General features: G+C 37.9%; 1 protein-coding gene across 3 annotated transcripts; it reads left to right on the plus strand.

Annotated features, from left to right (window-relative positions):
• Window positions 1-938: 938 nt before the first annotated feature.
• On the plus strand, window positions 939-21,439 carry atcaya (ATCAY kinesin light chain interacting caytaxin a). Of its 3 annotated transcripts, none has more exons than XM_041791666.1 (13): window positions 939-1,379; window positions 6,274-6,373; window positions 11,894-11,952; window positions 12,072-12,320; window positions 12,807-12,980; window positions 13,152-13,254; window positions 13,444-13,575; window positions 14,947-15,033; window positions 16,177-16,275; window positions 16,476-16,511; window positions 16,630-16,701; window positions 16,791-16,849; window positions 19,271-21,439. In XM_041791666.1, the coding sequence occupies exons 2-12, from the start codon at window positions 6,297-6,299 to the stop codon at window positions 16,822-16,824; spliced, it is 1,122 nt and encodes a 373-aa protein (XP_041647600.1). In that variant the 5' UTR covers window positions 939-1,379; window positions 6,274-6,296; the 3' UTR covers window positions 16,825-16,849; window positions 19,271-21,439. The 3 variants fall into 3 exon arrangements, with proteins under 3 accessions (XP_041647600.1, XP_041647602.1, XP_041647603.1); XM_041791668.1 differs by having other exon boundaries at window positions 16,213-16,275; XM_041791669.1 differs by lacking the exons at window positions 939-1,379; window positions 6,274-6,373 and adding an exon at window positions 8,900-9,076.
• Window positions 21,440-21,743: the final 304 nt, after the last annotated feature.

Genomic DNA, 21,743 nt, shown 5'->3' on the forward strand with positions numbered 1-21,743 from the left:
GGAAAACAACGGAGAGCGACGCCACAAATTTTAAATGTAACACTCTAATAAAAAAAAAAAGATGAAAAGGCGATTGATCACGTTTATTCTCTTTGACGCCTCTGTTCACGGAAAACGGAGGTGTATTACCGGTAGTTCTCTTGCTTCGCATGTAATTCCTTTACATGCGGTTTCTGCTGGTTATCGTGTGTGCTAGTCACGCTTGCACCGATAAGTTAATGAAGATGCAATCTAATGTTAAGCCAAATACCAGGCCCGGCAGTGAGCCAGTAAAGTAGACAGGCCATGTGTCACCTTGATAAAGAATGCCAGGAAGACTTAATGTTACAAATAGTTTTTACGGTTTAAAACGACCTTGAAAATGCAGGCAGCAGGGAGGCAGTGGAACAGAACTGTGGACTGGAGGAGAAAATTAGGCTGTAAATCTTAGGAGGGATAAAAAAAATGTCAGATAAAAGAATTAACCCGAATATAATTACTACTGCAGCTTGTAGGATTAGTACAGCTACCAAAACCTAATTATGCCTGCAATGGAAAAATGCAGAGTAAGTTTTGCTGCTGAAAACTGAGCAGGGGTGATGTGATTGGTTGCATGGATGTGGGACTGAATAATTCATTTATAGGGTGAGAGTTAGGGTATAGTAGAGTATATAGTAGAGTATAATAGAGTTAGGGTGACGCTATGGATGGGGAGAGAGAGATGCTGTTGCCAGGGAACAGCAGCCACATAGAGGACCACTGAACCAGCAGTAAGAATAGCCAATCTAATGGAGTACAGGGACACAGAGAATCTTTTCCTTTTTTCTAAGTTGCTTTAAGGATAAAAGGCTGTCTACAGAGAGATTTAGATACAGGGGAGATTGAAATGAGGGTTTCATTTGATGTTTTGGGGTGGGAAGAGTCCTTGGAAATGCATTTGGAGCAACAAGCAGAGAAAATAGGAAGACAGAAAGAGGGAGATCACGATGCCAGAGCAGATGCATTCTGATTAAAGGAATTTTGTGTCTCCGTGGCGTGGATGTAGGAGCGGAGAGGCAGGCTGTCAGCTCGCTCTTCACGGCCAGTCTTTCCCCCAACAAAGGTGGCCAGAGGCGGAGGAGGAGAGGAGAGGGGGTCCAGCACAGAGGTGCCCCCTGTCTTCAGACACCTGCTGCTGGCTAGCTGCTGACATTGGGGACACTGTATGACTGTGTCTGTGCACTAGTGAGTGTGCATGTGAATGAGAGGAGAGATCTCAGCCTGAACCCTGCTTTTTCTGTGGGTAAGGAGGAATATCAGGACTTTCCCCTCTAGATGCTTTACATCCTTGGATGAGGAGGAGGAGGAAGGACACAGACTCAGAGAAGCGAGAGGTTTAAGTGGGATCTCACGCCGCTCATGTGAGTATATTCAATCAGTTAACGTGTATGCATTTATTTTCCACTTACTGCACAAGGATGCAAATAAGATTTTTCACTAAGATATGAAATAAGCTTAGGTTTTTGATTGGCTGCTCCATTTGTGGTGACCTAGAAAGGCTGTGGGGACATTTTCTTCTGTGAAGCTGAGGTGCTGCATATTTGTGGAGATTCATGTCATTTTCATGCCTTTTTAGACATGAACACAACAGTGATCTACCAGAACAGGGTCTATAAAGCTTAAAATGCCATTGAATTTTTCAGTTACATTGACTTACAATTTATTTTTATCTAAAAGAACAAACCCCACCGTTTTCTTTAAATGATAATGTATTATGTATCTGGTTTCTTACCCCTGACATGGTGTAGCACACTGATGCTTTATTTTTCAATGATATTGCCATGAAGAATTCAGGAAAGACCTGATCCAAACAAGTATGTAATGTGTTAATGGGCTTGGCTTCAATGTAAATGAATCATTTCCTCTATGTGAGGCTTGGCTGTCTGCTTGTTCATACTCAGCCACAAGTGTTGCAGCCAAAACCACCAAAGCCACTCTGCTCTCTCTTGAATTATTACAGAAGCTATCTGATCTTTGATCAACACTGTGTACTTCAAACAAAGGTGAAAGGATCACATTGGGTTTGTTGTATTTTTTTGCCCTTTACCCTTATAGGGCACTCATTGAAATACTTGGAAATTCAAAATTGAAGCCCTGGAATATTATTGGAGGACATTCCAATGCTTCTGTTCTTTTGTCGCATACCATTATTATGGCAAAAATAAAGGTCAATGAAGTGACCATATATAAACAAATATAAAGTATAAGGGTATTTACTTGCACATGACTAGCTTTAGAATACTTTAAGTACTGGTGAAACCACCAGTTTTATTTTGTAATTCCAACAGGAGGCCTGTAATAAATGATAAACTAAGTGAATTTAAGCAGTTATGAGGCTCAAAATTAAAATCAGAATTGATTTATGCCATTTCAGTTAAATAAAACTGTTGTACTTTTGTAAAACTTATTAAAATCCCATATATTTCACAATTTGTTCCACTTATTTTTCTTTTTAATTCAACCAGAAAACATAAAAACATCACAAATATTAAATGTCTAAATTAAGGTAGTAGGACATAAAGCTCATAGTTAAAAAAAACTGACACAAACCATATAATTATAAAAGAACTGAAATAGGGTTATACAACTGAACACAAATCACATCTATTCTATTAGTTATACCATGAAATTCTCTATGTATTTGTAAAGTTTACCACTGGATCACTCTTTATTTTTTACAAACCTGTTGCAACATGAAGCTTTATTACAGAGTACTATCATCCTGCATTATTTCCCCCCTAAACTGCTGTATACCCAAATATGGTTCCTCCATTTTTCTCGCTAAAATTTCAGGAATTGCTAGAACTCCAAATCAAACCACACTGCTTTCCACATTATTATGCAAATGACATTTTTCTCTTATTTTCCAAAATATTTATGCAAATGACAGAGTATTTTTCAAGTCATTAATCAGCTGTTAGAGCATAATTCAAATGTTTTTGAACAAACTTCATAATAACTGTTATTTTTTAAAAATAAAAACCTCATAATGCACTTTTCCACATTATTAAGCAGGCCACAGGTTTCAAGCAATATTGGAAAGAAAAAGGATCTCTCTGCTGCCGAAAGTATCAAATAGTGTTATTCCTTAACCTGACACGCCAGATCTGGGAAAGCTTCAATAGGAAATGTTTGAGAAAAGGCAGAGGCTTTGAAAAAACTTGGAGTGTGATTGGATGAACGTTCTGTCTGTCACATCTCTACGGGCCAATCAGAGCAACAAAACACATGACGTAGCTGCTATCGAGCTGCGCGTGTGCACCTACTGAGGAATAACGTGAAAAATGGCAACTACAGACATGTTAGTACATGACTTTTGTTGTTTTTGAAAATTAAACAACTCACTGCTGTTCTTTGTTCTTCTCTTAACGAAGAAATGTTGTCAAGTTCTGATAAAACTAGTGCTTTAGCAGCATCCACCCTAATCTCTTCCTCCATAACTGCACCAGCTCTTGCTGCTGCTTGTTTACGTCACGACTCTGCTGCGCCTGAAAGTACTACCCCTCGTCGCTGATTGGTCCTGTCACTTTCTAACCGGGCCCATACAGTTCAGATGGGAGCTTTGCAAGATGGATTCGCCAGTGAAAAACAAGGAAACGGACGTATTGATCTGCTTTGCAAGGTTAGTAATGCCTTGGACAAGGAATGAAAACATAGATATTTCACAAATAATTAATCGTGATCATCGTACTGTGAATAAATTTGTGGCTGATTCAGAGCACAGATGGTTTTGTGAAGATAAAGGCATAATGAGGAACGTTTCTGCCAAACAATTTCATCAGATTAAGAGAGCAGATACTAAAATACCATTACAAAGAAGCAAACAGGTATTTGAAGCTGCTGGTGCGGCTGGAGTCCCACCAACCTCAAGGTGTAGGATCCTCCAGAGGCTTGCAGTCGAGTATAAACCTACTATTCGGCCACCCCTATCCAATGCTCACAAGCAGAAACGGTTGCAGTGGGCCCAGAAATACATGAAGACTCATTTTCAAACAGTCTTGTTGACTGATGAGTGCCGTGCAACCCTGGATGGTCCAGATGGAGGAGTAGTGGATGGTTGGTGGATGGCCAACATGTCCCAATAAGGCTGTGGTGTCAGCAAGGAGGTGGCAGAGTCATGTTCTGGGCTGGATTCATGAGGAGAGAGCTGGTAGGCCCCTTTATGGTCCCTGAAGGTGTGAAAATGACCTCGGCAAAGTATATGGAGTTTCTGACTGACCACTTTCTTCCATGGTACAAAAAGAAGAGCAGTGCCTTCTGTCGCAATATTTTCTTCATGCATGACAATTCACCATCTCATGCTGCAAAGAATACCTCTGTGTCATTGGCTGCTATGGGCATAAAAGGAGAGAAACTCATGGTGTGGCCCCCATCCTCCCCTGACCTCAACCCTATTGAGAACCTCTGGAGCATCCTCAAGCTAAAGATCTATGAGGGTGGGAGTCAGTTCACATCAAAACAGCAGCTCTGGGAGGATCTTCTGACAACCTGCAAAGAAATTCATGCAGAAACTCTCCAAAAACTCACAAGTTCAATGGATGCAAGAATAGTGAAGGTGGTATCAAAGAAGTGGTCTTTATGTTAACATGGAACTTGGCCTGTTAAGATGTTTTTGATTGAAATAGCTTTGATTTCAGTAAATATGACCTCCAAATCTGCAAATTCAACAAATGACCATTTTCAGTTCTTTACAACCAAAAAAATGTTTTAAAACTCTGTCGTGCTTAATAACAAGGAAAAGTGCATTTTAGGGTTTTTATTTAAAAAAAATAATGGTTATCATTATGAAGTTTGTTCAAAAACATTTGAATTATGCTCTAATGGCTGATGACTTGAAAAATACTCTGACTGTCCTTTGCATTAATATTTCAGAAAATAAGAGAAAAATGTCATTTGCATAATAATGTGAAAAGCGGTGTAAACCTATCACGAAATTTAGCGCTACCATTCACGTTTATAATGTGAGACTTTCATCAAATTATCGCTTTTAGTTACAATGTTAGAGCCATTTGTTTTTGACCAAAAGGGATGTAAAACTGCACTTTTCAAGTTCTGGAGGAAACAGGAAGTTTGAGATGCTCTGAGCCACTGCTGATTTGTCGGATGCAGTGATATCACTTGACTGATCTCCAGTGATTGACTGAGAAAAATAATTCTGGTTTTACTGTATCACATAGAGTTGGGGGAGAGTTGATCTACCAAAGTGATCATAAATATTCCTTGCCCCATAAAGGGTTAACCGGTAGCAGTAAGGTAGGTAAGATACTGATGTCTCCGTGTTGGCATGGTGGGTGGAGAGTGCATGGAGAGGGGTGGCTCTGGGACACTGGAGATCATTGCTCAGCCCTCTGGAGGTGTCGTGGGACTTGCAGGACGAAACACAGACGATGGAGGGTTTCCACTTAACAACCCTGGTGAAGTGTTGGTTTCTTGCTGCCCATTGGTCTGCATGGTTTACTTGTGGAGAAAAATAGTAATTGAGTAGGGATTTCATCACTGAGCTCTAATCCTCTTTGTAGGGCACAAGTGCCTTGTGTTTATTCAAAATTTGTTGATTGGCAGGCAAGTCACCTGTAATAGACTCTTTTATTTACACCCAAAGAAGCACTAACATCTTCACTTTAAGTGTAAACCCTGAAGCAAAGGGAATCTCCTATAACTAAAACAACAGGGGAATTGACCAGAGGCTACAGGGAAACCAGGATTTAAAGTAAATTTTATACAGATAGTGCTTCTTCTTTGAGTGGAGTCCACTCAGTAATTGTATTTTAGATATTAATCACATTGTTTCCATTCTCCTGGGAACAAACAAAGGAATCTGAACTTTTCCTAATAATATAATCAGTTACACAAAGCATCAGTGTAAGTGGAGATCAAATACTGAGCAGTCAGATCGGAGCAGTGGGATTAAGGTTCATTGAAGAAGGATTAGGTCTGCACAGCATCCTCCTCATTGGCCTCCTGAATTCCACCCTAACAGGAATATGAAAATAATATTACACATAAGCTCAGAGAGTGGGCTCTGTCCGAGTCAGTCACATGCCTCTCACATGTGCTTCACCGGGACAGGGGATAAAAAAACATGTGATCTGCAGCAATTGTCATGAAAATAATTTGTATTAACACCTTTTATAATGTGGACATGTGTTTCTTAGAGCTGCTATGGACCTAAATGTATAGTAAGTACACTGATTAAATGCCAGTTTTCCTCTGTTATTGGTGCCCATGAATAAACATTTCCTCTCACACCTCCAGGCCCTGGCTCTCCTCTCTGAGGGATGGGCACTACAGAGGCAACGCTTCGAATGGAGAACATGGAAGTAAAAGACGAGTGGCAGGATGAAGACTTTCCCAGGTGAGAGAAAACTTCTGATTTCCTTCTCATTTCTCCTACTAAACCATCCTAGATGGCTGATTTTTAAACTTTGAAACCTCTGAGGCAGCCGTGGACAAGGATTTACCTTCAAAACATCTCTTAAGCTGTGTTTTGCCTACAGTGATGCGGCATGTTCTTGTTTTGTGTGTCTTGATGAATATGCAGCAAATTTTGATCTATGCATGAATAACTTAGCTTGAAGCTCCTGTGAGGACTTTTTAGCAGGTTGTGAAACAGACTGAGTTTATGTGGATGCCTACACATGACCCAAAAAAGAGAGACCATCTGCACAGATTATTTCTTTAGTTAAATACAGAAAATAAATAAAACTGTGGGATAGGTGTCAGAACTCACCCTGTAGAAAGAACCCCTTTTTATTTTTTAGATTGCAAAAATTTATTGTGAGGGCAAGATGAGGTTTTTTTTCAGTAAAAACCACTACCTTACCATGTGCAAGAAAAGGATCAGCAAAGAGGTGCTTTGTCCACAGGGGGCGCAAAACTCCAAACTATCTGAAAGCTCAAAGGAGCTTTAATTATTTTGAATTTCCTTCCTCAAGAGCAAGGGTGTCGAAACCTTTTAAAACAATCCAATGTAAGTGAAGATACAGTGCCTGTATAAAGCATTCATTACTTTGGATGTTTATACCTTTTATTGGTTTTATAAATCAATCATGGCCAATATAATTTGGCTTTTTTTGCCAAAAGAAACAACACTTGAAACCTCTTTAATGTCACAGTGAAAACATTTTTCTACAAAGTAATGTCAATTAAACAAAATATGTAAAGTAAAATAATTGACTGCATAAATATTCACCCCCTTTAAAGTGACTGGCCTCATTCAGCGGAGATCCAGCCACTTGGTTCTAGTAGTCTCACATTTAGTGAAATGGGAATCCCCTGAATGCAGTGAATGTGTCTCAAGTTATTGTAGTATAAAGGCACCTGTATCTGGAAGGTGTACTCATTGGTTAATCAGTATTCCTGGCTACCATTACATATAAAGACAAAAGAACACTCTAAGAAGCGGAGAGGAAAGATAACTGAAAAGTAAAAGACAGGAGATGGATACAAAAACATTTCTAAGGCACTGAACATCTCTCGGAGTTCAGTTAAATCCATCATCAAGAAATGGAAGGAATATGGCACATGTGTAAATCTACCTGGATCAGGCTGTCCTCACAAACTGAGTGACCATGCAAGAAAAAGACTAGTGAGAGAGGCCACCAAGACACCTATGAATACTCCGAAGGAGTTACAAGGTTCAGCAGCTGAGATGGGAGAGACTCTGCATACAACAACTGTTCCCCAGGTTCTTAATTAGTCAAATCTTTTGGGGAGAGTGGCAAAGAGAAAGCCACTGTTGAAGAAAACTCATTAAATCTCCCCTAGAGTTCACCAGAAGGCATGTGGGAGATGTCATGGTCAACTGGAAGAAAGTTCTTTGCTCTGCACATCACCACAAACACACCATCCCTACTGTGAAGCACTGTGGTGGCAGCATCATGCTGTGGGGATGCTTCTCGGTAGCTGCAAGGGGGTGAATATTTTACAGGCCCTGTATGATTAGTAATTGCATTTGCTTAAAGGAATAAAACAGCCTACATCAAACAGCCAATCATTGTCAGGGATTTCTGGGGAGCCCTTGTCAGTCCTGGCTACTACTTGATTGGCTCTTGGTAATTATGAGAGCAACAGTCCACGTAGCAAAGGTGCGTTGGTGCTTAAAGATGATGAGCCTGATATGTTCTGTAAATCAGACCTTGAGAGGGGCCAGATAGTGGGCCAAGTGAGCACGGTCCACGCCTCTATTTGCTGCCATAATCTTTTTTCTTGTCAAAATGTTTGTTTACAATATTAACACAGCAGCACTACCAAGTGTTAATAAGTAAGAAGAATACAAAACAGTTAAGCACATGTTTATGTTTTGATGTGGGTAATATTTAATTTTATTTCAAGAATTTGCTGTGGGCCATTTAAAGTGAACCACAGGCTGCAATTGGCCTCCAGGAGGTTATTTGGGTAGATTTAGAAACAGTGTCATGTATTTAACCATGTATTTGTTCTTGTTGAGACTTATTATCTTTATAATATCCTTAATAATAGTTCTACTTTGTAAGTATTAGCAGAGATTAATTTTGCGTATGAAGGTTTTAGTAACTGTTGCTTTAATGAGGACAGTGGGACATTCTGTAATGGTACAATGATATTTTGCCTGAGAGAAGAGAAAAAGATACAGGAAAATACGCATTCAGTTGTGGGTATATGAGGTTCAAAGGCTGATGTTGGGAGCTTGATTGGCAGAAAAAGAGCAGGAAAGAGGTGTGATGACACTCAATACACTGCTCCCTCCTCCTCCTCCCTCCTTGTTCTCCTCCCTCCTCTTCTGTCAGATTTGGAGGCAGGAAGCCAGGGAGCAGGTGCAGCTAAATGGTCTCAGGCTACGTCATGTGACGCTACATCACTGATCAACAACAGAGCATCGCCAGGAAAATGGAGGCAGGTTTTGGTTAAAGACAGACAGAGACGTATCATATGGATTAATAAGGTAGCCTGTGAGAAATGCTCTGCTCTGGGCTCTGTGTTATCAGCTGAGAAGACAGGGCATGAGTTAGCAATTCAATTTTTAAGGTGTGTGGGATTAAAAAGCTCATCTGAATCCTCTGTGTGCTATTTCCTGAAGGTAAGCACCATTACTCCATCCTGATATTGATGTTTGTAGCTGGATGACATTGTAGCCTTAACAAGAACAAAGGAGATTACCATGCTTTGTTAAAAGAATCCATTAACCTGTGATGTTTGTAAAAAGGGGGGTTCATTTCTGACTAAAGAAGCGTTGCACCAGTAATCACTGTAGGGGTTCCCTGGGGAAAGGGTTGAGCTGTTCATCAGTGCCTGTTTTTTCTGGGCTAAAGCCAGAGATGTTGGCTCAGGAGGAGCACACATACTGTCACACACCATCCTCCTTGAGAGGGGAGTTGGCTTTTACAGAAATGCAGCAAAGATACTGCAATCAGGCTTTATCCCAGCCTTGAATTTAGCCGTGAAGCTGCACCATTTTGTTTACAGTTTCAGGTGTCGTTGCTGATGCAGAAAACATACTTGAGCATCTGATGTGGATATTATTATTATTTCCTGAAATAAACACACTGATCTGCACACAAACACATTTCTGACCTCCTGCTCTTCCTTATGTGCTGGTAGGATGTGAGCAGTAAATAACAGGCAGCTTGTTAAGAAAGCTGCACCACTTTGTCAGTATGCAGACTAACACTTTTTCCCTCCTCCTTTCTCCTTTCTTTCTCCTCCCCTCACGCCCTGCCTGGCAGCCATGTAATCTTCACTTCTCCCTTGAGAGAAGATAATTAGCGTCTCCATCCTCTTCTGCATGCTTCCCCTTTTGATTCTTTCCCAGATCAGTGTCATCACCCAGACATCCACACCCTGACTGGTCTATTGAGCGACACTTTTTTCAAAGTGTTACGTTTTATCATGAGGCCAACATTAGACTATATATCTGAAATAGTGAAAGTTGCTTTAGGGGTTCCACACGGTTCAGTGCTCAGCCCCATGTATGTCTTATATGTCATGCAAAATAAGGCATGGAGAAGAAGTGTATTGCATTCACTTTTGAAAATGAAAAAACTTCCCTGTTTCTCCGCATCAAAAAGATCTCGACTAAACTCGCTAAACATAGATATTTGATGAATAAAACTCTTGTGAGAAGTAGTTTAGTTTTTGTCAAGGAGACTCAAATGAAACCAAAATGTAATTTAGTTTCCAACAAAACACAACCTTTCTGTAGCTGTTCTGCCTCTCAGCGGTAGAAAGCAGGGATCCCAGGTTTGGCTGGGATTAGAACACACACAAGTATGGTTTGGCACCAGATTCAGGCAAAGAGAATAAATGTTTGAATAAAAGTTAAGACTGAAATGGACTTCAACTGGACTGAAATGTTTTTTTTTTTTTTCAACTAAAACTAGACTAAATATGAAAGGGTAGAAATGACTAAAATGTGACTGAAACTAATGAACATTCTATCTTTAAGGCAACAACTAATATCAAAAATAGCTGTCAAAATTAACTCTGGATCCATGGTATCTGAAAATACAAAAACAGTGCACCGACTAACTTGCTTTTATATGTTGACAACACTTGGGAAAGTGGGTAACACTGACGAGTTTTCCTCGCTTATCACCTTTTCCAACACTTTTCAAATGTTTCCAACTTAATTGTTCAATTTACAATGTCAAGGAGCATGTCTTTATAATAATAATAATAATAATAATAATAATAATAATAATATAAAGTTTATTTGTATAGCACCTTTAAAAACAGAGATTTACAAAGTGCTTTGACAACCAGAAGAATCACAATTTAGACAAAGCATTGTAACACAAACAGCAAAACACAACAAGAAAGACAAAACCCTACAGAGAACCCATGAAAAAGTCAGCCAGCATTGTAACTACAGCACTATAAAATACCAAGAGAAAATTATATACACGGGAAACATGTCAAGTTAGAAAGACATCATAAAAACCCAGAATAACCTAGACCAATCCAGGCAACACATGAACCAACTACTTAAAGGAGACCTAAGGACCAGAAATGTAAAAGCATTTATAAAATATTGGGAAGAGACAGAAAGGAATAGAAATGAAATAGAAAGAACATAATAGAACTAAATAAAATATGTAGAGATTAATAAGTTATAATACAAAAATTGAAATGCAAGACAGCAAATGCTATTAATCATATTAATGATCAAAATCATAATTATAATCTTAATAATTTATCTTTTGTTAATTAAAACACAGCATTACCTAATAAAGGGACCTCTACTTTTGTGCTATGGTATTAAACAGGATCAATATCATCACATTTTTATTAATTATATAACTGATCCTTCAGAGAATAAGATGGACAAAGGGATAATTCCCTATTTAGACTAAACATTAAAATAGATCAACTTTTGGCCAATAAGCACATTAATGTCAGTGGTTCTCATAATAAACAATCTTTTTACGGTGAATTAGGCCTGGCATCTATTTTTTTCTGGCCATCATCCACATAAATCATATTGATAACATGGATATTGTCTTACCTACATCTTGTTTGAAACTATGCCGATGTATCTTAGGATGATTCGGTCATTTTACCAGCTCTTTAATAAAACAAAGAAAATATGAGAACTTTTATACATTTAAGTAACTTTCAAAAACAATGCTGTTATATTAACCACACCCAGATATTGTCAAGCTAAAAGGTTTAATTTTTCTATTTAAGTATGAAATGTTTGAAACCTGTTATATTTTGGTCTTTTAAAGACAAAATCATAACTGAAATGTTTTCTTAAGTTTAAAAGGCCCAAGATGAACCTTTGTTGAGTATTGAGTTTGATTCCTGTCACTCTTTATTAATGTACATCTTAAACACTATTATAAACTTTTTCCATATGCTTTTTTATGTTGACTGACTCGTGTATGTTTACCTCTAGACCACTACCAGAGTACGGAGAAATGGATCCCTCCTGCGGTCTCACAGACGACAGGACATGTAAGTAGCAGCATGGAGGTTGGATTGCTTATAAATAATGTTAACACCATCACAACCCTCCCATTAAAACATTTGCTATATTCTCTGGATCTGTCTTTACTCCCATGGTCTTGCTGCAGCTCCTCCTGACACCCTGAGTGTGAGCCCCCCTGGAGGAGGTGGCGGTGTACCCTCATCTCACAGAAAACGCCGTACCCTGGTGGCCCCTGAGATGAACCTCTCCCTGGATCAGAGTGAGGGGTCTCTACTGTCAGATGACTTCCTGGATACACCAGATGACCTGGACATTAATGTTGATGACATCGACACGCCTGATGAGACCGACTCGCTGGAGTTTATCACCAACGGCAACGAGCTGGAGTGGGAAGGTAGAGCTGATAAAGTCGCCTTCATGTCTCAGGATTTTCCACTGTCATAGTTGATTTAATTCTACTTATCATAATGAGCTTAAAAATGTCCTTTAATCATAGAAATAGACAGATACTCAGACCTGTATTAGTATTATCTGTATGAATACAAATATGACATGTTTGGCTGTTTTATCCATTTTTACTTTTCTTCTGCTCTTTCTCTACTCATTAAATTCTTGGTACTTAAATTTATTCCCTGATTGCCATTGCTTTAATCCTTATTTTGTTTCATACAAGCCATATATGAATTCTTCTTTTATAAAAAGTCAAAATGGCTATTATGGTGCTCAAATTGACCATACAAGTAAATCTACAAATGTATTACTTATTTTTTCTAAATCCTAAATAGGGGTTTACTTTGCCTTAATACAGACAATATGCACTGGGTAATATATGTCTTTTTGTATTAACTAACCTAGTTTGTCTCTGTCTTTGTGAGTCCAGATGACACACCAGTGGCCTCAGCTAAAGCAGGTCCAGATGCCGGCTCAGGACAAGCAGATGATGACGGGAATGGAAACAACGGACGTCTGTGGAGGACGGTGATCATTGGAGAGCAGGAGCATCGTATTGACATGCAGGTCATCAGACCATATCTGCGGGTCATCACACACGGAGGTCAGTGAACAGACCGGGATGAACCAAAAAATAAAAACCTTTATAAAACTAGCATCATAAAGTCAAGAGCAGCACTGGTTTTAAATAAGTTACATTAGCATACCCTGTTACTGTCGTTGCAGTACATGGTTGAATCATTATTCACTGCTAACTGGCACTTCCTCCCACCAGGTTATTATGGTGAGGGCCTCAATGCCATCATTGTTTTCTCTGCCTGTTACCTGCCTGACAGCAGCTGCCCAGACTACCACTACATCATGGAAAACCTCTTCATGTGAGTCTGACACGGCTGACTTTTAGTGTAAAAGGAAGGAAGATTTTCTGCTTTATCTTTTGCCTATGATACAGTACTTGTGCACTACTATTAAAGGATCTGTGTCGTGATCCTGTAGCTTTAATTCCAGTGTTTTTTATACATCTGTTTTCTCACAACACATCTTTGACACAGTACTTTTTCATTCAGGTATGTGGTGAGCAGTCTGGAGATGCTCGTTGCTGAAGATTACTTGATCATCTATATGAATGGAGGCACTCCTCGGAATAAGATGCCCGGGATCAGCTGGCTCAAGAAATGTTACCAAATGATTGACAGAAGGTGGGAAAACTAAAAAATACTGAAATGCATCACTTATTAATACATATAACCCCCTATATTTCTATTTAAATCACTAAATATACAAATACTGATAGACAGAAAAGATGTCAGTTACTTGATGTCAGTCAGTAGAGGATGAGCAGACTTCATCTACATTAAGAAGAAATGTTTTGATTACTGGTGTTGTGCTTCTACAGAAGCCCAAGAGATCATCCATACATTTTATTTTATCAAGATTACCTATGTTAAAGGTAATTTAAGTTGTTTTATTGAAATCTTGACTTGATTATCTCATTAAATCTGTTAAAAAAGTTGTTCTAAAAACAGTAACCGTATTATATAGTCTTAATCAAAATGTAAACCTCTCTCCTTAATACAGAATTAAAATGGGTTAAAAGTGGCAAAAAAAGGCAGATAATGTGGTAAAAGAGGGGTTAGAAGGGCTGCACGGTGGCGCAGGCGCTGTTGTCTCACAGCAAGAAGGACCCTGGTTCACTTCCCAGTGAGGGCCTTTCTGTGCAGAGTTTGCATGTTCTTCCCGTGCATGCGTGGGTTCTCTAGTAGTACTCCAGTTTCCTTCCACCACAAAAAAACATGCTCATTGGGTTAACTGGTGACTCAAAATTTGCCGTAGGTGTGAGTGTGAGCGTGTTTGGTTGTCTGTTTCTATATGTCAGCCCTGCGACTGACTGCCAACCAGCCCAATGACAGCTGGGATAGCCCATTCTCTTAGTTCGTCAAGGGCCCCGCCAAATCTGTGGCAGGCCTAGTGGCATATAAAGAGTCATTGACCACTAAACTATACTTCAATTCTTCCTCATCATGCTTTTCTTAGATAAGGTAACTTTGTCCATAAAACCAGGCTACACTACACATTTACTATTATAAACAGCAAAAAGTATACGTTAAATATTAACAGTCGTGCTACGCGACAAAGAAATTTAAAATGCATATGCAGCCTGGTAACAGCTTTTAGTTTTCAGTTTTTTGGCATCTTGACATTGTGACCATGGTGATGTCATTGACTCTAAACCGACTTAATTAACATGGGTGCAGGGGGACAGCTGCTGATTTGGTAGGCTAAATTGGGCCCTTTGTATCTAAAAAGTCAGCGAGTCAAAAAATAAATATCTCTCATGGGTCAAAACTATTTCTAAGGTGAATTTAAATTTTTCATCGTCTGGCCAGTCCAGGTGTTCTTGCACACATGGGGCCCCTAGACTGTAGCCTTGGCTAGCCTTTGCATTTATCCACCTCTGCCTCTCAGGGCCTCCGTACTCCACAGCAGAGAAAGTAAAGCATTTTAGCTAAAGCCTTTGAAGTTTTAATCAGTAAACGGACTAAATTTTTTTTTCTTTGTTGTGATGACAGGTTAAGGAAGAACCTGAAGTCTCTGGTCATTGCTCATCCAACCTGGTTCATACGCACTGTCTTGGCTATATCTAGGCCATTTATCAGGTAATACTGTGAATATCTTATATTTAGAAACAAAAGTTATTCTCATACTCCATGTACAAATGTCAAATGTTTAAACCAAATCATATGTAATGCCTTTTCTTGGAAGTCAGGCGTCCACAAAATGTGTTGCAAATATAGAGATGCTATATAGTATCAGTAGCAGTGATAAGCTGTGTCTTTTCTTCTTCATGAATACAGGTATTTTAATTTGGTAATGAAACGAGTTCTGTGACTTTCTAAACTAATTTTAGCTCTGATTCTAACTAATGTGTGTTTAGACAGTAGCCCATAGTGACACATCATTACAGTAAATGATGAGAACTTTTCAAATTTAAATGTTCCAAAAACTAAGGAGAATGAAAAAGTTGAGACTGTAAGGTCATACAAATATTTGGGCACATATTTAGACGATCAATTTAAATTTGATGTGAAAACTGAGACTATTGTCAAGAAGAGGCAACAGAGAATTTATCTTTTGCGTAAACTGAATTCTTTCTCAGTCAATCCTGTCATTCAGTGTCATTTCTATCAGTCTTTTATTGAGAGTCTTCTTTGTTTTTCCTCCGTCTGCTGCTTTCACAGTGTATCGGTGAAGGACAGAAACAGTCTGAACAGTATTGTTAAAGTCTGTTATAAAATCATTGGTGTTAAACAGAGAGATTTAAATTCCTTTTGTAACCAGCAGATCCATCGTAAGGCTGAGTGTGTACTTATCTGTGAATTTTCTCTATTGCCATCAGAACGTCGTTATGTTTTATCTGTGTGTAGAACTAACCGCCATTTAAAATCATTTATTTCATGTGCAATCAGATTATTGAATGCTCCTTAGGATCCTATGTATATCTCTTTCAGTCTTTTACCCTGCAAGTGCCTTTTAAGCCTAAATTATATCAGTATTCAGTTTTTTTAGGTCTTATTGTGTATTTTAGCTTACACTTACTGTTACTTTCTTTGTCACTGTGTTTTTATCTATGTTTTTATGTACAAGCTGCTCTGAACCAACTGCCAGTTGAGGGATTAATAAAGTTGTTGAATTGAATTGAACTGAGTAAAGTATAACATGGTATGTATCCCTGTGACATCTGTGACTTGCAGACTGTTACAGTGGTTGTGTTGTTGTTGTTGCCCTGTCGCTTTCTCCAGTGTGAAGTTCATGAATAAGATCCAGTACGTCCACAGCCTGGAGGAACTGGCAGAGATCGTACCCATGGAGCACGTCCATGTCCCTGAGAGTGTGGTGCAGTAAGTATCTCTTACCTACTAGAGGGAGACAAGGAGCCTCAAATCCTGCTGCATCTAATGAAAAGAATTACTGATGTAAATCTAACACAGAAAAGGTGGCATCTAGTGTGTTTAGGTCTATGTTAATAAGAAGAGTGTTTTAGTTCTTTACCTGGATGACTGATTTAACAGGAGATCTCACAGTGTGAATTTATTTACAGATTTGATGAGGAGAGAATTAAAGCACGGAAGGAAAGGTAAGGAAACGTATAATTTCCCATCCTAATTTTTCTATGCATTTAAAGTAAGTAAATTGGCCACTACATGCTTTCAGTAGTTGACCAATATAAATGTGTGTCTGTTGTGTGTGTGTAGGATGGAGCAGGAGCGCAGAAGCCAGGAGCAGCAGCAGTCAGTCCCACAGGAGCCAATTAAAAAGTCAGAGAGGTAAGTCCTTCCTGGATTTTATTTTCACACATCAGTGGTGAGAACAGTCATCCTTTTTTTTCCACTGAATTCTTTTTATATCATTTCAGGCCAAAGTCAGTCATCGTAGATCAAGGATTGTGAGAAGGACAGAGCTCTGCAGCTGAAGGTGATATTAACCAACTTTGTATTTCATTTACATGTGGTTCTTTGCTTCAGAATTCACAGGAGAAGTCCTTAAAATCCCAATTCAGACGGATTATGATTACCTTTAGTGTTTTGGTATATTGATATATGTGAGGTTAAAGATCATATTAATATTTCACTGTCAGTCATTTCAGAAAAATTGCTTCATAATCAAACAGAATAGATGAGTTCTTTGTTAGATTAAGTAACATCATTATAGGCTTCTTGAAGATATCCCACAATGCAATTTAAAATCAGCACAAATATGGAAAATTTGAATCAATTTGTCTCTTTTTTGCCAGTAGAATGGTTTGCATGTGTTTATTTTGAGGGTTTTTAGAGAAAAACATGCATTTCACTGTGCAAGAATTACTTTTATTAATAAAGTGAAACAAGGATTTTTTTTTTTTTTTTTACATTTTTATGGTCAAAGAATGAAGTGTAAAAGAACCATGGTCATTCATAAACTGATTTGAATCCCCTGTCTTTCTGAAAATTTGAAAATCGTAAAGTTTGGGTGAGAATGCCATAACTTGCACCCATAGTCATGAAGTGTATTAGAGATGTGAATCTTTAAGTTTCTTACAAATTAAATTAATTCCAATTCTATGCGTCACAATATGATTCAGAATCGATTTTCACTTACCGATTCCTGATTCACGAAACATCCTCTATTTCTTATGAAGAGGTGATAATCTCAGCATCTGCTCCAGTCTGCTGTCATTAAGGGGCTGTAAACTTATTTATTATTTGACATTAAAAAGCTTCATAAAATATGTTCATCCTGGTTTTATTAATGTATTTGTTGCTTTTTTTAATCAACTAATTACAATAATAAGAAAGAAAACAGTAATTTGTGCTTAAATTACATAAGCAAGTGTTGTGTTTTAACAAGTGACTGTGTTAACTGGTGACTTTTCAGCTGAAAGTGCCAGTGGTTGTTGGAGTTACAACACTGTTAAAACACTGAACATTTTTTTTTGCTTATGAGACATTTATTTGATAGGAAACTGAAAACCAAACAAAGTGTTCTTTTAGTTTTCAATTTCCATTATCAACCCAAATGCATTTGACATATCGTCACCACCATAGGTCATTGACAAAGAAGACAAAAATATCTCCTCCATTGTTAGAGGAGCAGACATTGAATTTGAAGGGAAGGATTTGTCTGCAGGGGGTTAGGTATATGTAAAGGGCTTTGACTTTAGTCTTTTTAAACTTTTGTTTGCATCCTGATTCACTTTCATTTGGTTGATAGTTCTCCATTGTTAAGTAGAATGCCAGCTCTCAGCCTTTCAGAGCAACATCCCAGGATTACTCCTTTCTTTACTTTTATTGCTCCTCTGACCTTTTTATGCAAGGGTCCTTGAGACTTTACTGTTTTTAACAACAAAACCAAAATACTTATGTTTATTTTTAACCAGATCAAATGACATTGAACTGTTGACTAAGTTGTTTAAAGGACAGAACTGAGAGTGAAATTTACAGTGAAAAAATGTCTTCAAAGAGCATACAGCATACATAAGCAAGTAAAGCCTTTTGGTGTCAAAGTGTTGATGACGTACATACTGTATGAGCTGTTTGAAGTCACCTGGCAGACGGATATTTACAGTAGCATGCTGTAACTGTCTTGCTGTAGGTCTCTTTGAAAAGTCATAAGACTCAAACAGCAGTTATGAGTTACAGTTCACATGAGCAGAACAAAAGGCTAAAAGGATTTCAACTCTGACTTTGGTGAAAGAGATCAGAGTAAGGATCGACACTCAGATCAGGCTGCTTTTAACTTCAGTATACATAATATTTGTCATGGAATAAGGCTGATTAATTCATAAATACAGCGCTTTAAGTCTCCTGGTACACCGTGCTGACTTTCAGCCATGTCCCTACTTTTACAGAAATCATATCCTTCTTAAAACCAAAACAGATGAGTTCTAAAAAAAAAAGTGCCCATAAAGATATAACTATTCTGACCAAAATCTTTTTTAACCATGTTGTAACAATACTTATTTCTGCTATAAAACATTTAGCATTTTAACGTGTTGTGTGCTTCTGCAACAAGCCTCAAGTGGACAAGACAGTCTGGCTGCAGACCGCAGGTCTCAGGCACCAGACTTAGTTTATAAATAGAGTTAAATAAAAAAAACTCCTTAAAAGGTCTCACAGTAGTGTTTGCACGAGGGAGTGTCTGAGATCTACAGTCTGCAGCCAGAGGCCTCTCCAAGTGAGCCCTTGAAGAACAGCATTTTTCTTTAGTGTGTGTTTTTGTTGAGTCATGATGGATAAAATGTTTTGTTGTCCTGTATCCTTATCAATATTTAGATCTTCACTGAGATATATTAATTTTTAAAACATAAAACTTATTCCTGACAGTGGTCTCACAATTCTATATCTGCTTTTTGGCCAGAATCCAGCCGATGTTTTGTCATTTGTGATCAAGATGGTGAGCGCTTCTTCTCTTTCTTCCTGTCTGCTGGAGGTTGCCAGAGTTTGTCACCATGAAAACTCTCACTGGCTTTAACCTGCTCTGTGTCCACATGTCTGTATTTTTGCTCATATTACATCAGTAGGCAGTCAGAGAAGAGATTAACAGAAGACTGACTTTAGAATGACTTCACTGCTGTGTAAAAGTTAGGTCAGGTAAGAAGAATTTCTGATTTGGCAACAACGGATGGACCACCTGTAAACAAGCAGTTTCACATTTGTAACTTCATTTGAAGGAGTGTCTAGTCTTTACTATGGGTTGATGAATTTTACAGGTGTACTTTATGTTCATGAATTTAACTGAGAATAGGCTGGGGATGTCATTTCTAGTTCATACAAACATGGTTACAGACAAATGGCTTTAGCCTGACATTAGTAACATGTACATACTGTATGTATAGAGGATTTAACACTTGAAGTGACCAGAGATGTCTAACAGTAACATGGTGTAACAGATGAAGAGCTAATGTCAGTGGTAGGAGAGTGAAGCTGGTCACACACATTTTTTTCATGTGTGAGGGTAACGAATGCTCAATGTAAATATTAAGAATGGTTTTTAAGTGCTTTAGATGCCTTCATCTTTATTTTTGCCTCACAACCGCTGATTCTTGTGGCCTTTAAAGCCCTCTCTTTTGCTGTACTGGCATTTTAAAAACATCTAAATGTACTTACATCCACGCTGTGCTTTGTGTTAGGATGTGCCTCAGTTGTCTTGTGCTTTAAAAGAAGCATTGTTTGGCCTGGAAAACCAATCTGACATAATCTGCAAGAATCATGCTCATGTTTGCACCATCCAACACAACAATATAGTCTTTTTTTTCATTCAATTTTACTGTATTTACACAATGCATTCTACATGTAAACATATATCCGCAGTCCATATAGAAATATATTTTGCATACACACTGTATATATTGTATGCAATATACAGTAAGAGATCATAGAAGAATTCAGTCTGTCAGAGTGGCCACAATGACAACAAAATGCACAAATATATTTTACACATTAAAACTTTTTTGTCATCATTTTTTTACAGATCTGTTTCATAGAGAAAAGGTTTTTGAAAGCCCACATTGCTGAATTATTAATGCCACATCTGAAAGTAAAACATTTTGATCCTCTTTCCAAAAGACAAAGTATTCTTGGTTTATGAAGAGAATCTGTGACATGGTTCTGTGGTTGTTTATAATGAACATTTGGTCATCATATTATCATGTTTTAAACAAGTTTAAACAACATTTCACAAACATCCCATTACATAATTGATTGTACATTATCTGAGGTTGCATTGATTTTCTCTGATGTCTTCCATATGTAGTAGCATGAGGACAAAGGAGGAAAAAATTCTTTATTTTTGTAAAGAACTGCATAACTGTGTCGCCTGCCTTGTTTTGCACTATTGAATTGTAATTATATTTAATAATTCATGATCAGTGTTTAGGAATAGATAGTTTCTTGTTCAAAGTAGAACATATATTGTTCCTCATCGTGTAGCTATAAGTAGAGGATGAACATGCCTTTACTTCTGTTGTACAGAAATTAGAACTCTGTATCTAAAGTGCTGCTTCAGTGGGGTTTTTTTTATTTCATTTTTTTCTTCCTGGTGCATACATGTTGCAAAATTCTCCACATTTCTGTCTTACTCAGTTCTGATTGTTTTACACCAAAAACCAAACCTGAGCAGTTCAATTAAAATTTCTCTTCCCTAATGAATTAAACCACCTCTGCAGTGCATAGTGCTCTGGTGATGTCAGTTTCAGATTTGTTGGTTAAACTGAGTGCCTATTTTTGAACAAAATGTTTAAGAGAAATCCATAAAATGTGAAGAAATGCAATGTCTAGCCTTTCATGATGTACTCGTTATGGTTTACAGGTTTTTGACATCCAGTATGACAAGCAAGGTTTGATAGAAGTAACTGATTTAAAAGTCAGTTTGACAATAAAAGCACAATATTTTTTATTATGTAATGATTTGCCTCCCATTTGTCTGCTGTAAAATGTTTGCATATATTTAAATGGTACAAGTGATCCATCATTCATGGTTCTTTGGATTAACATGGTTGGCACTGTCTTGTAAAAAAAAAAAAGCAGAATAAACCATTCCTCTCATAAAAACAAAAAAGCGTCTTTTATTTCAAACTAACAATTGGAACAAGAGATCTTAATGTCCGTCTTCACACTTGATCTGTGACTTTTTTTCACAGCCTTTATGACCTGCTAAGTGGCCTGTTAGGACGGTGGGTGCAGCCCTTTTACAGAACAACGAGAAGGCCCACTATTTATGAGCATGATAAGAACAATGTGCAGACTAAACTATCTGTTAGATACTTTGTGTTAGTTGTTTAAGTATTTAAGTAAATAAGTTCAGGTAAATGAGAATAGGTAAATAAAAGCTA

Source organism: Cheilinus undulatus, linkage group 7 (assembly GCF_018320785.1).
Source record: "Cheilinus undulatus linkage group 7, ASM1832078v1, whole genome shotgun sequence".
In the NCBI taxonomy this organism is placed as follows: Eukaryota; Metazoa; Chordata; class Actinopteri; order Labriformes; family Labridae; genus Cheilinus; species Cheilinus undulatus.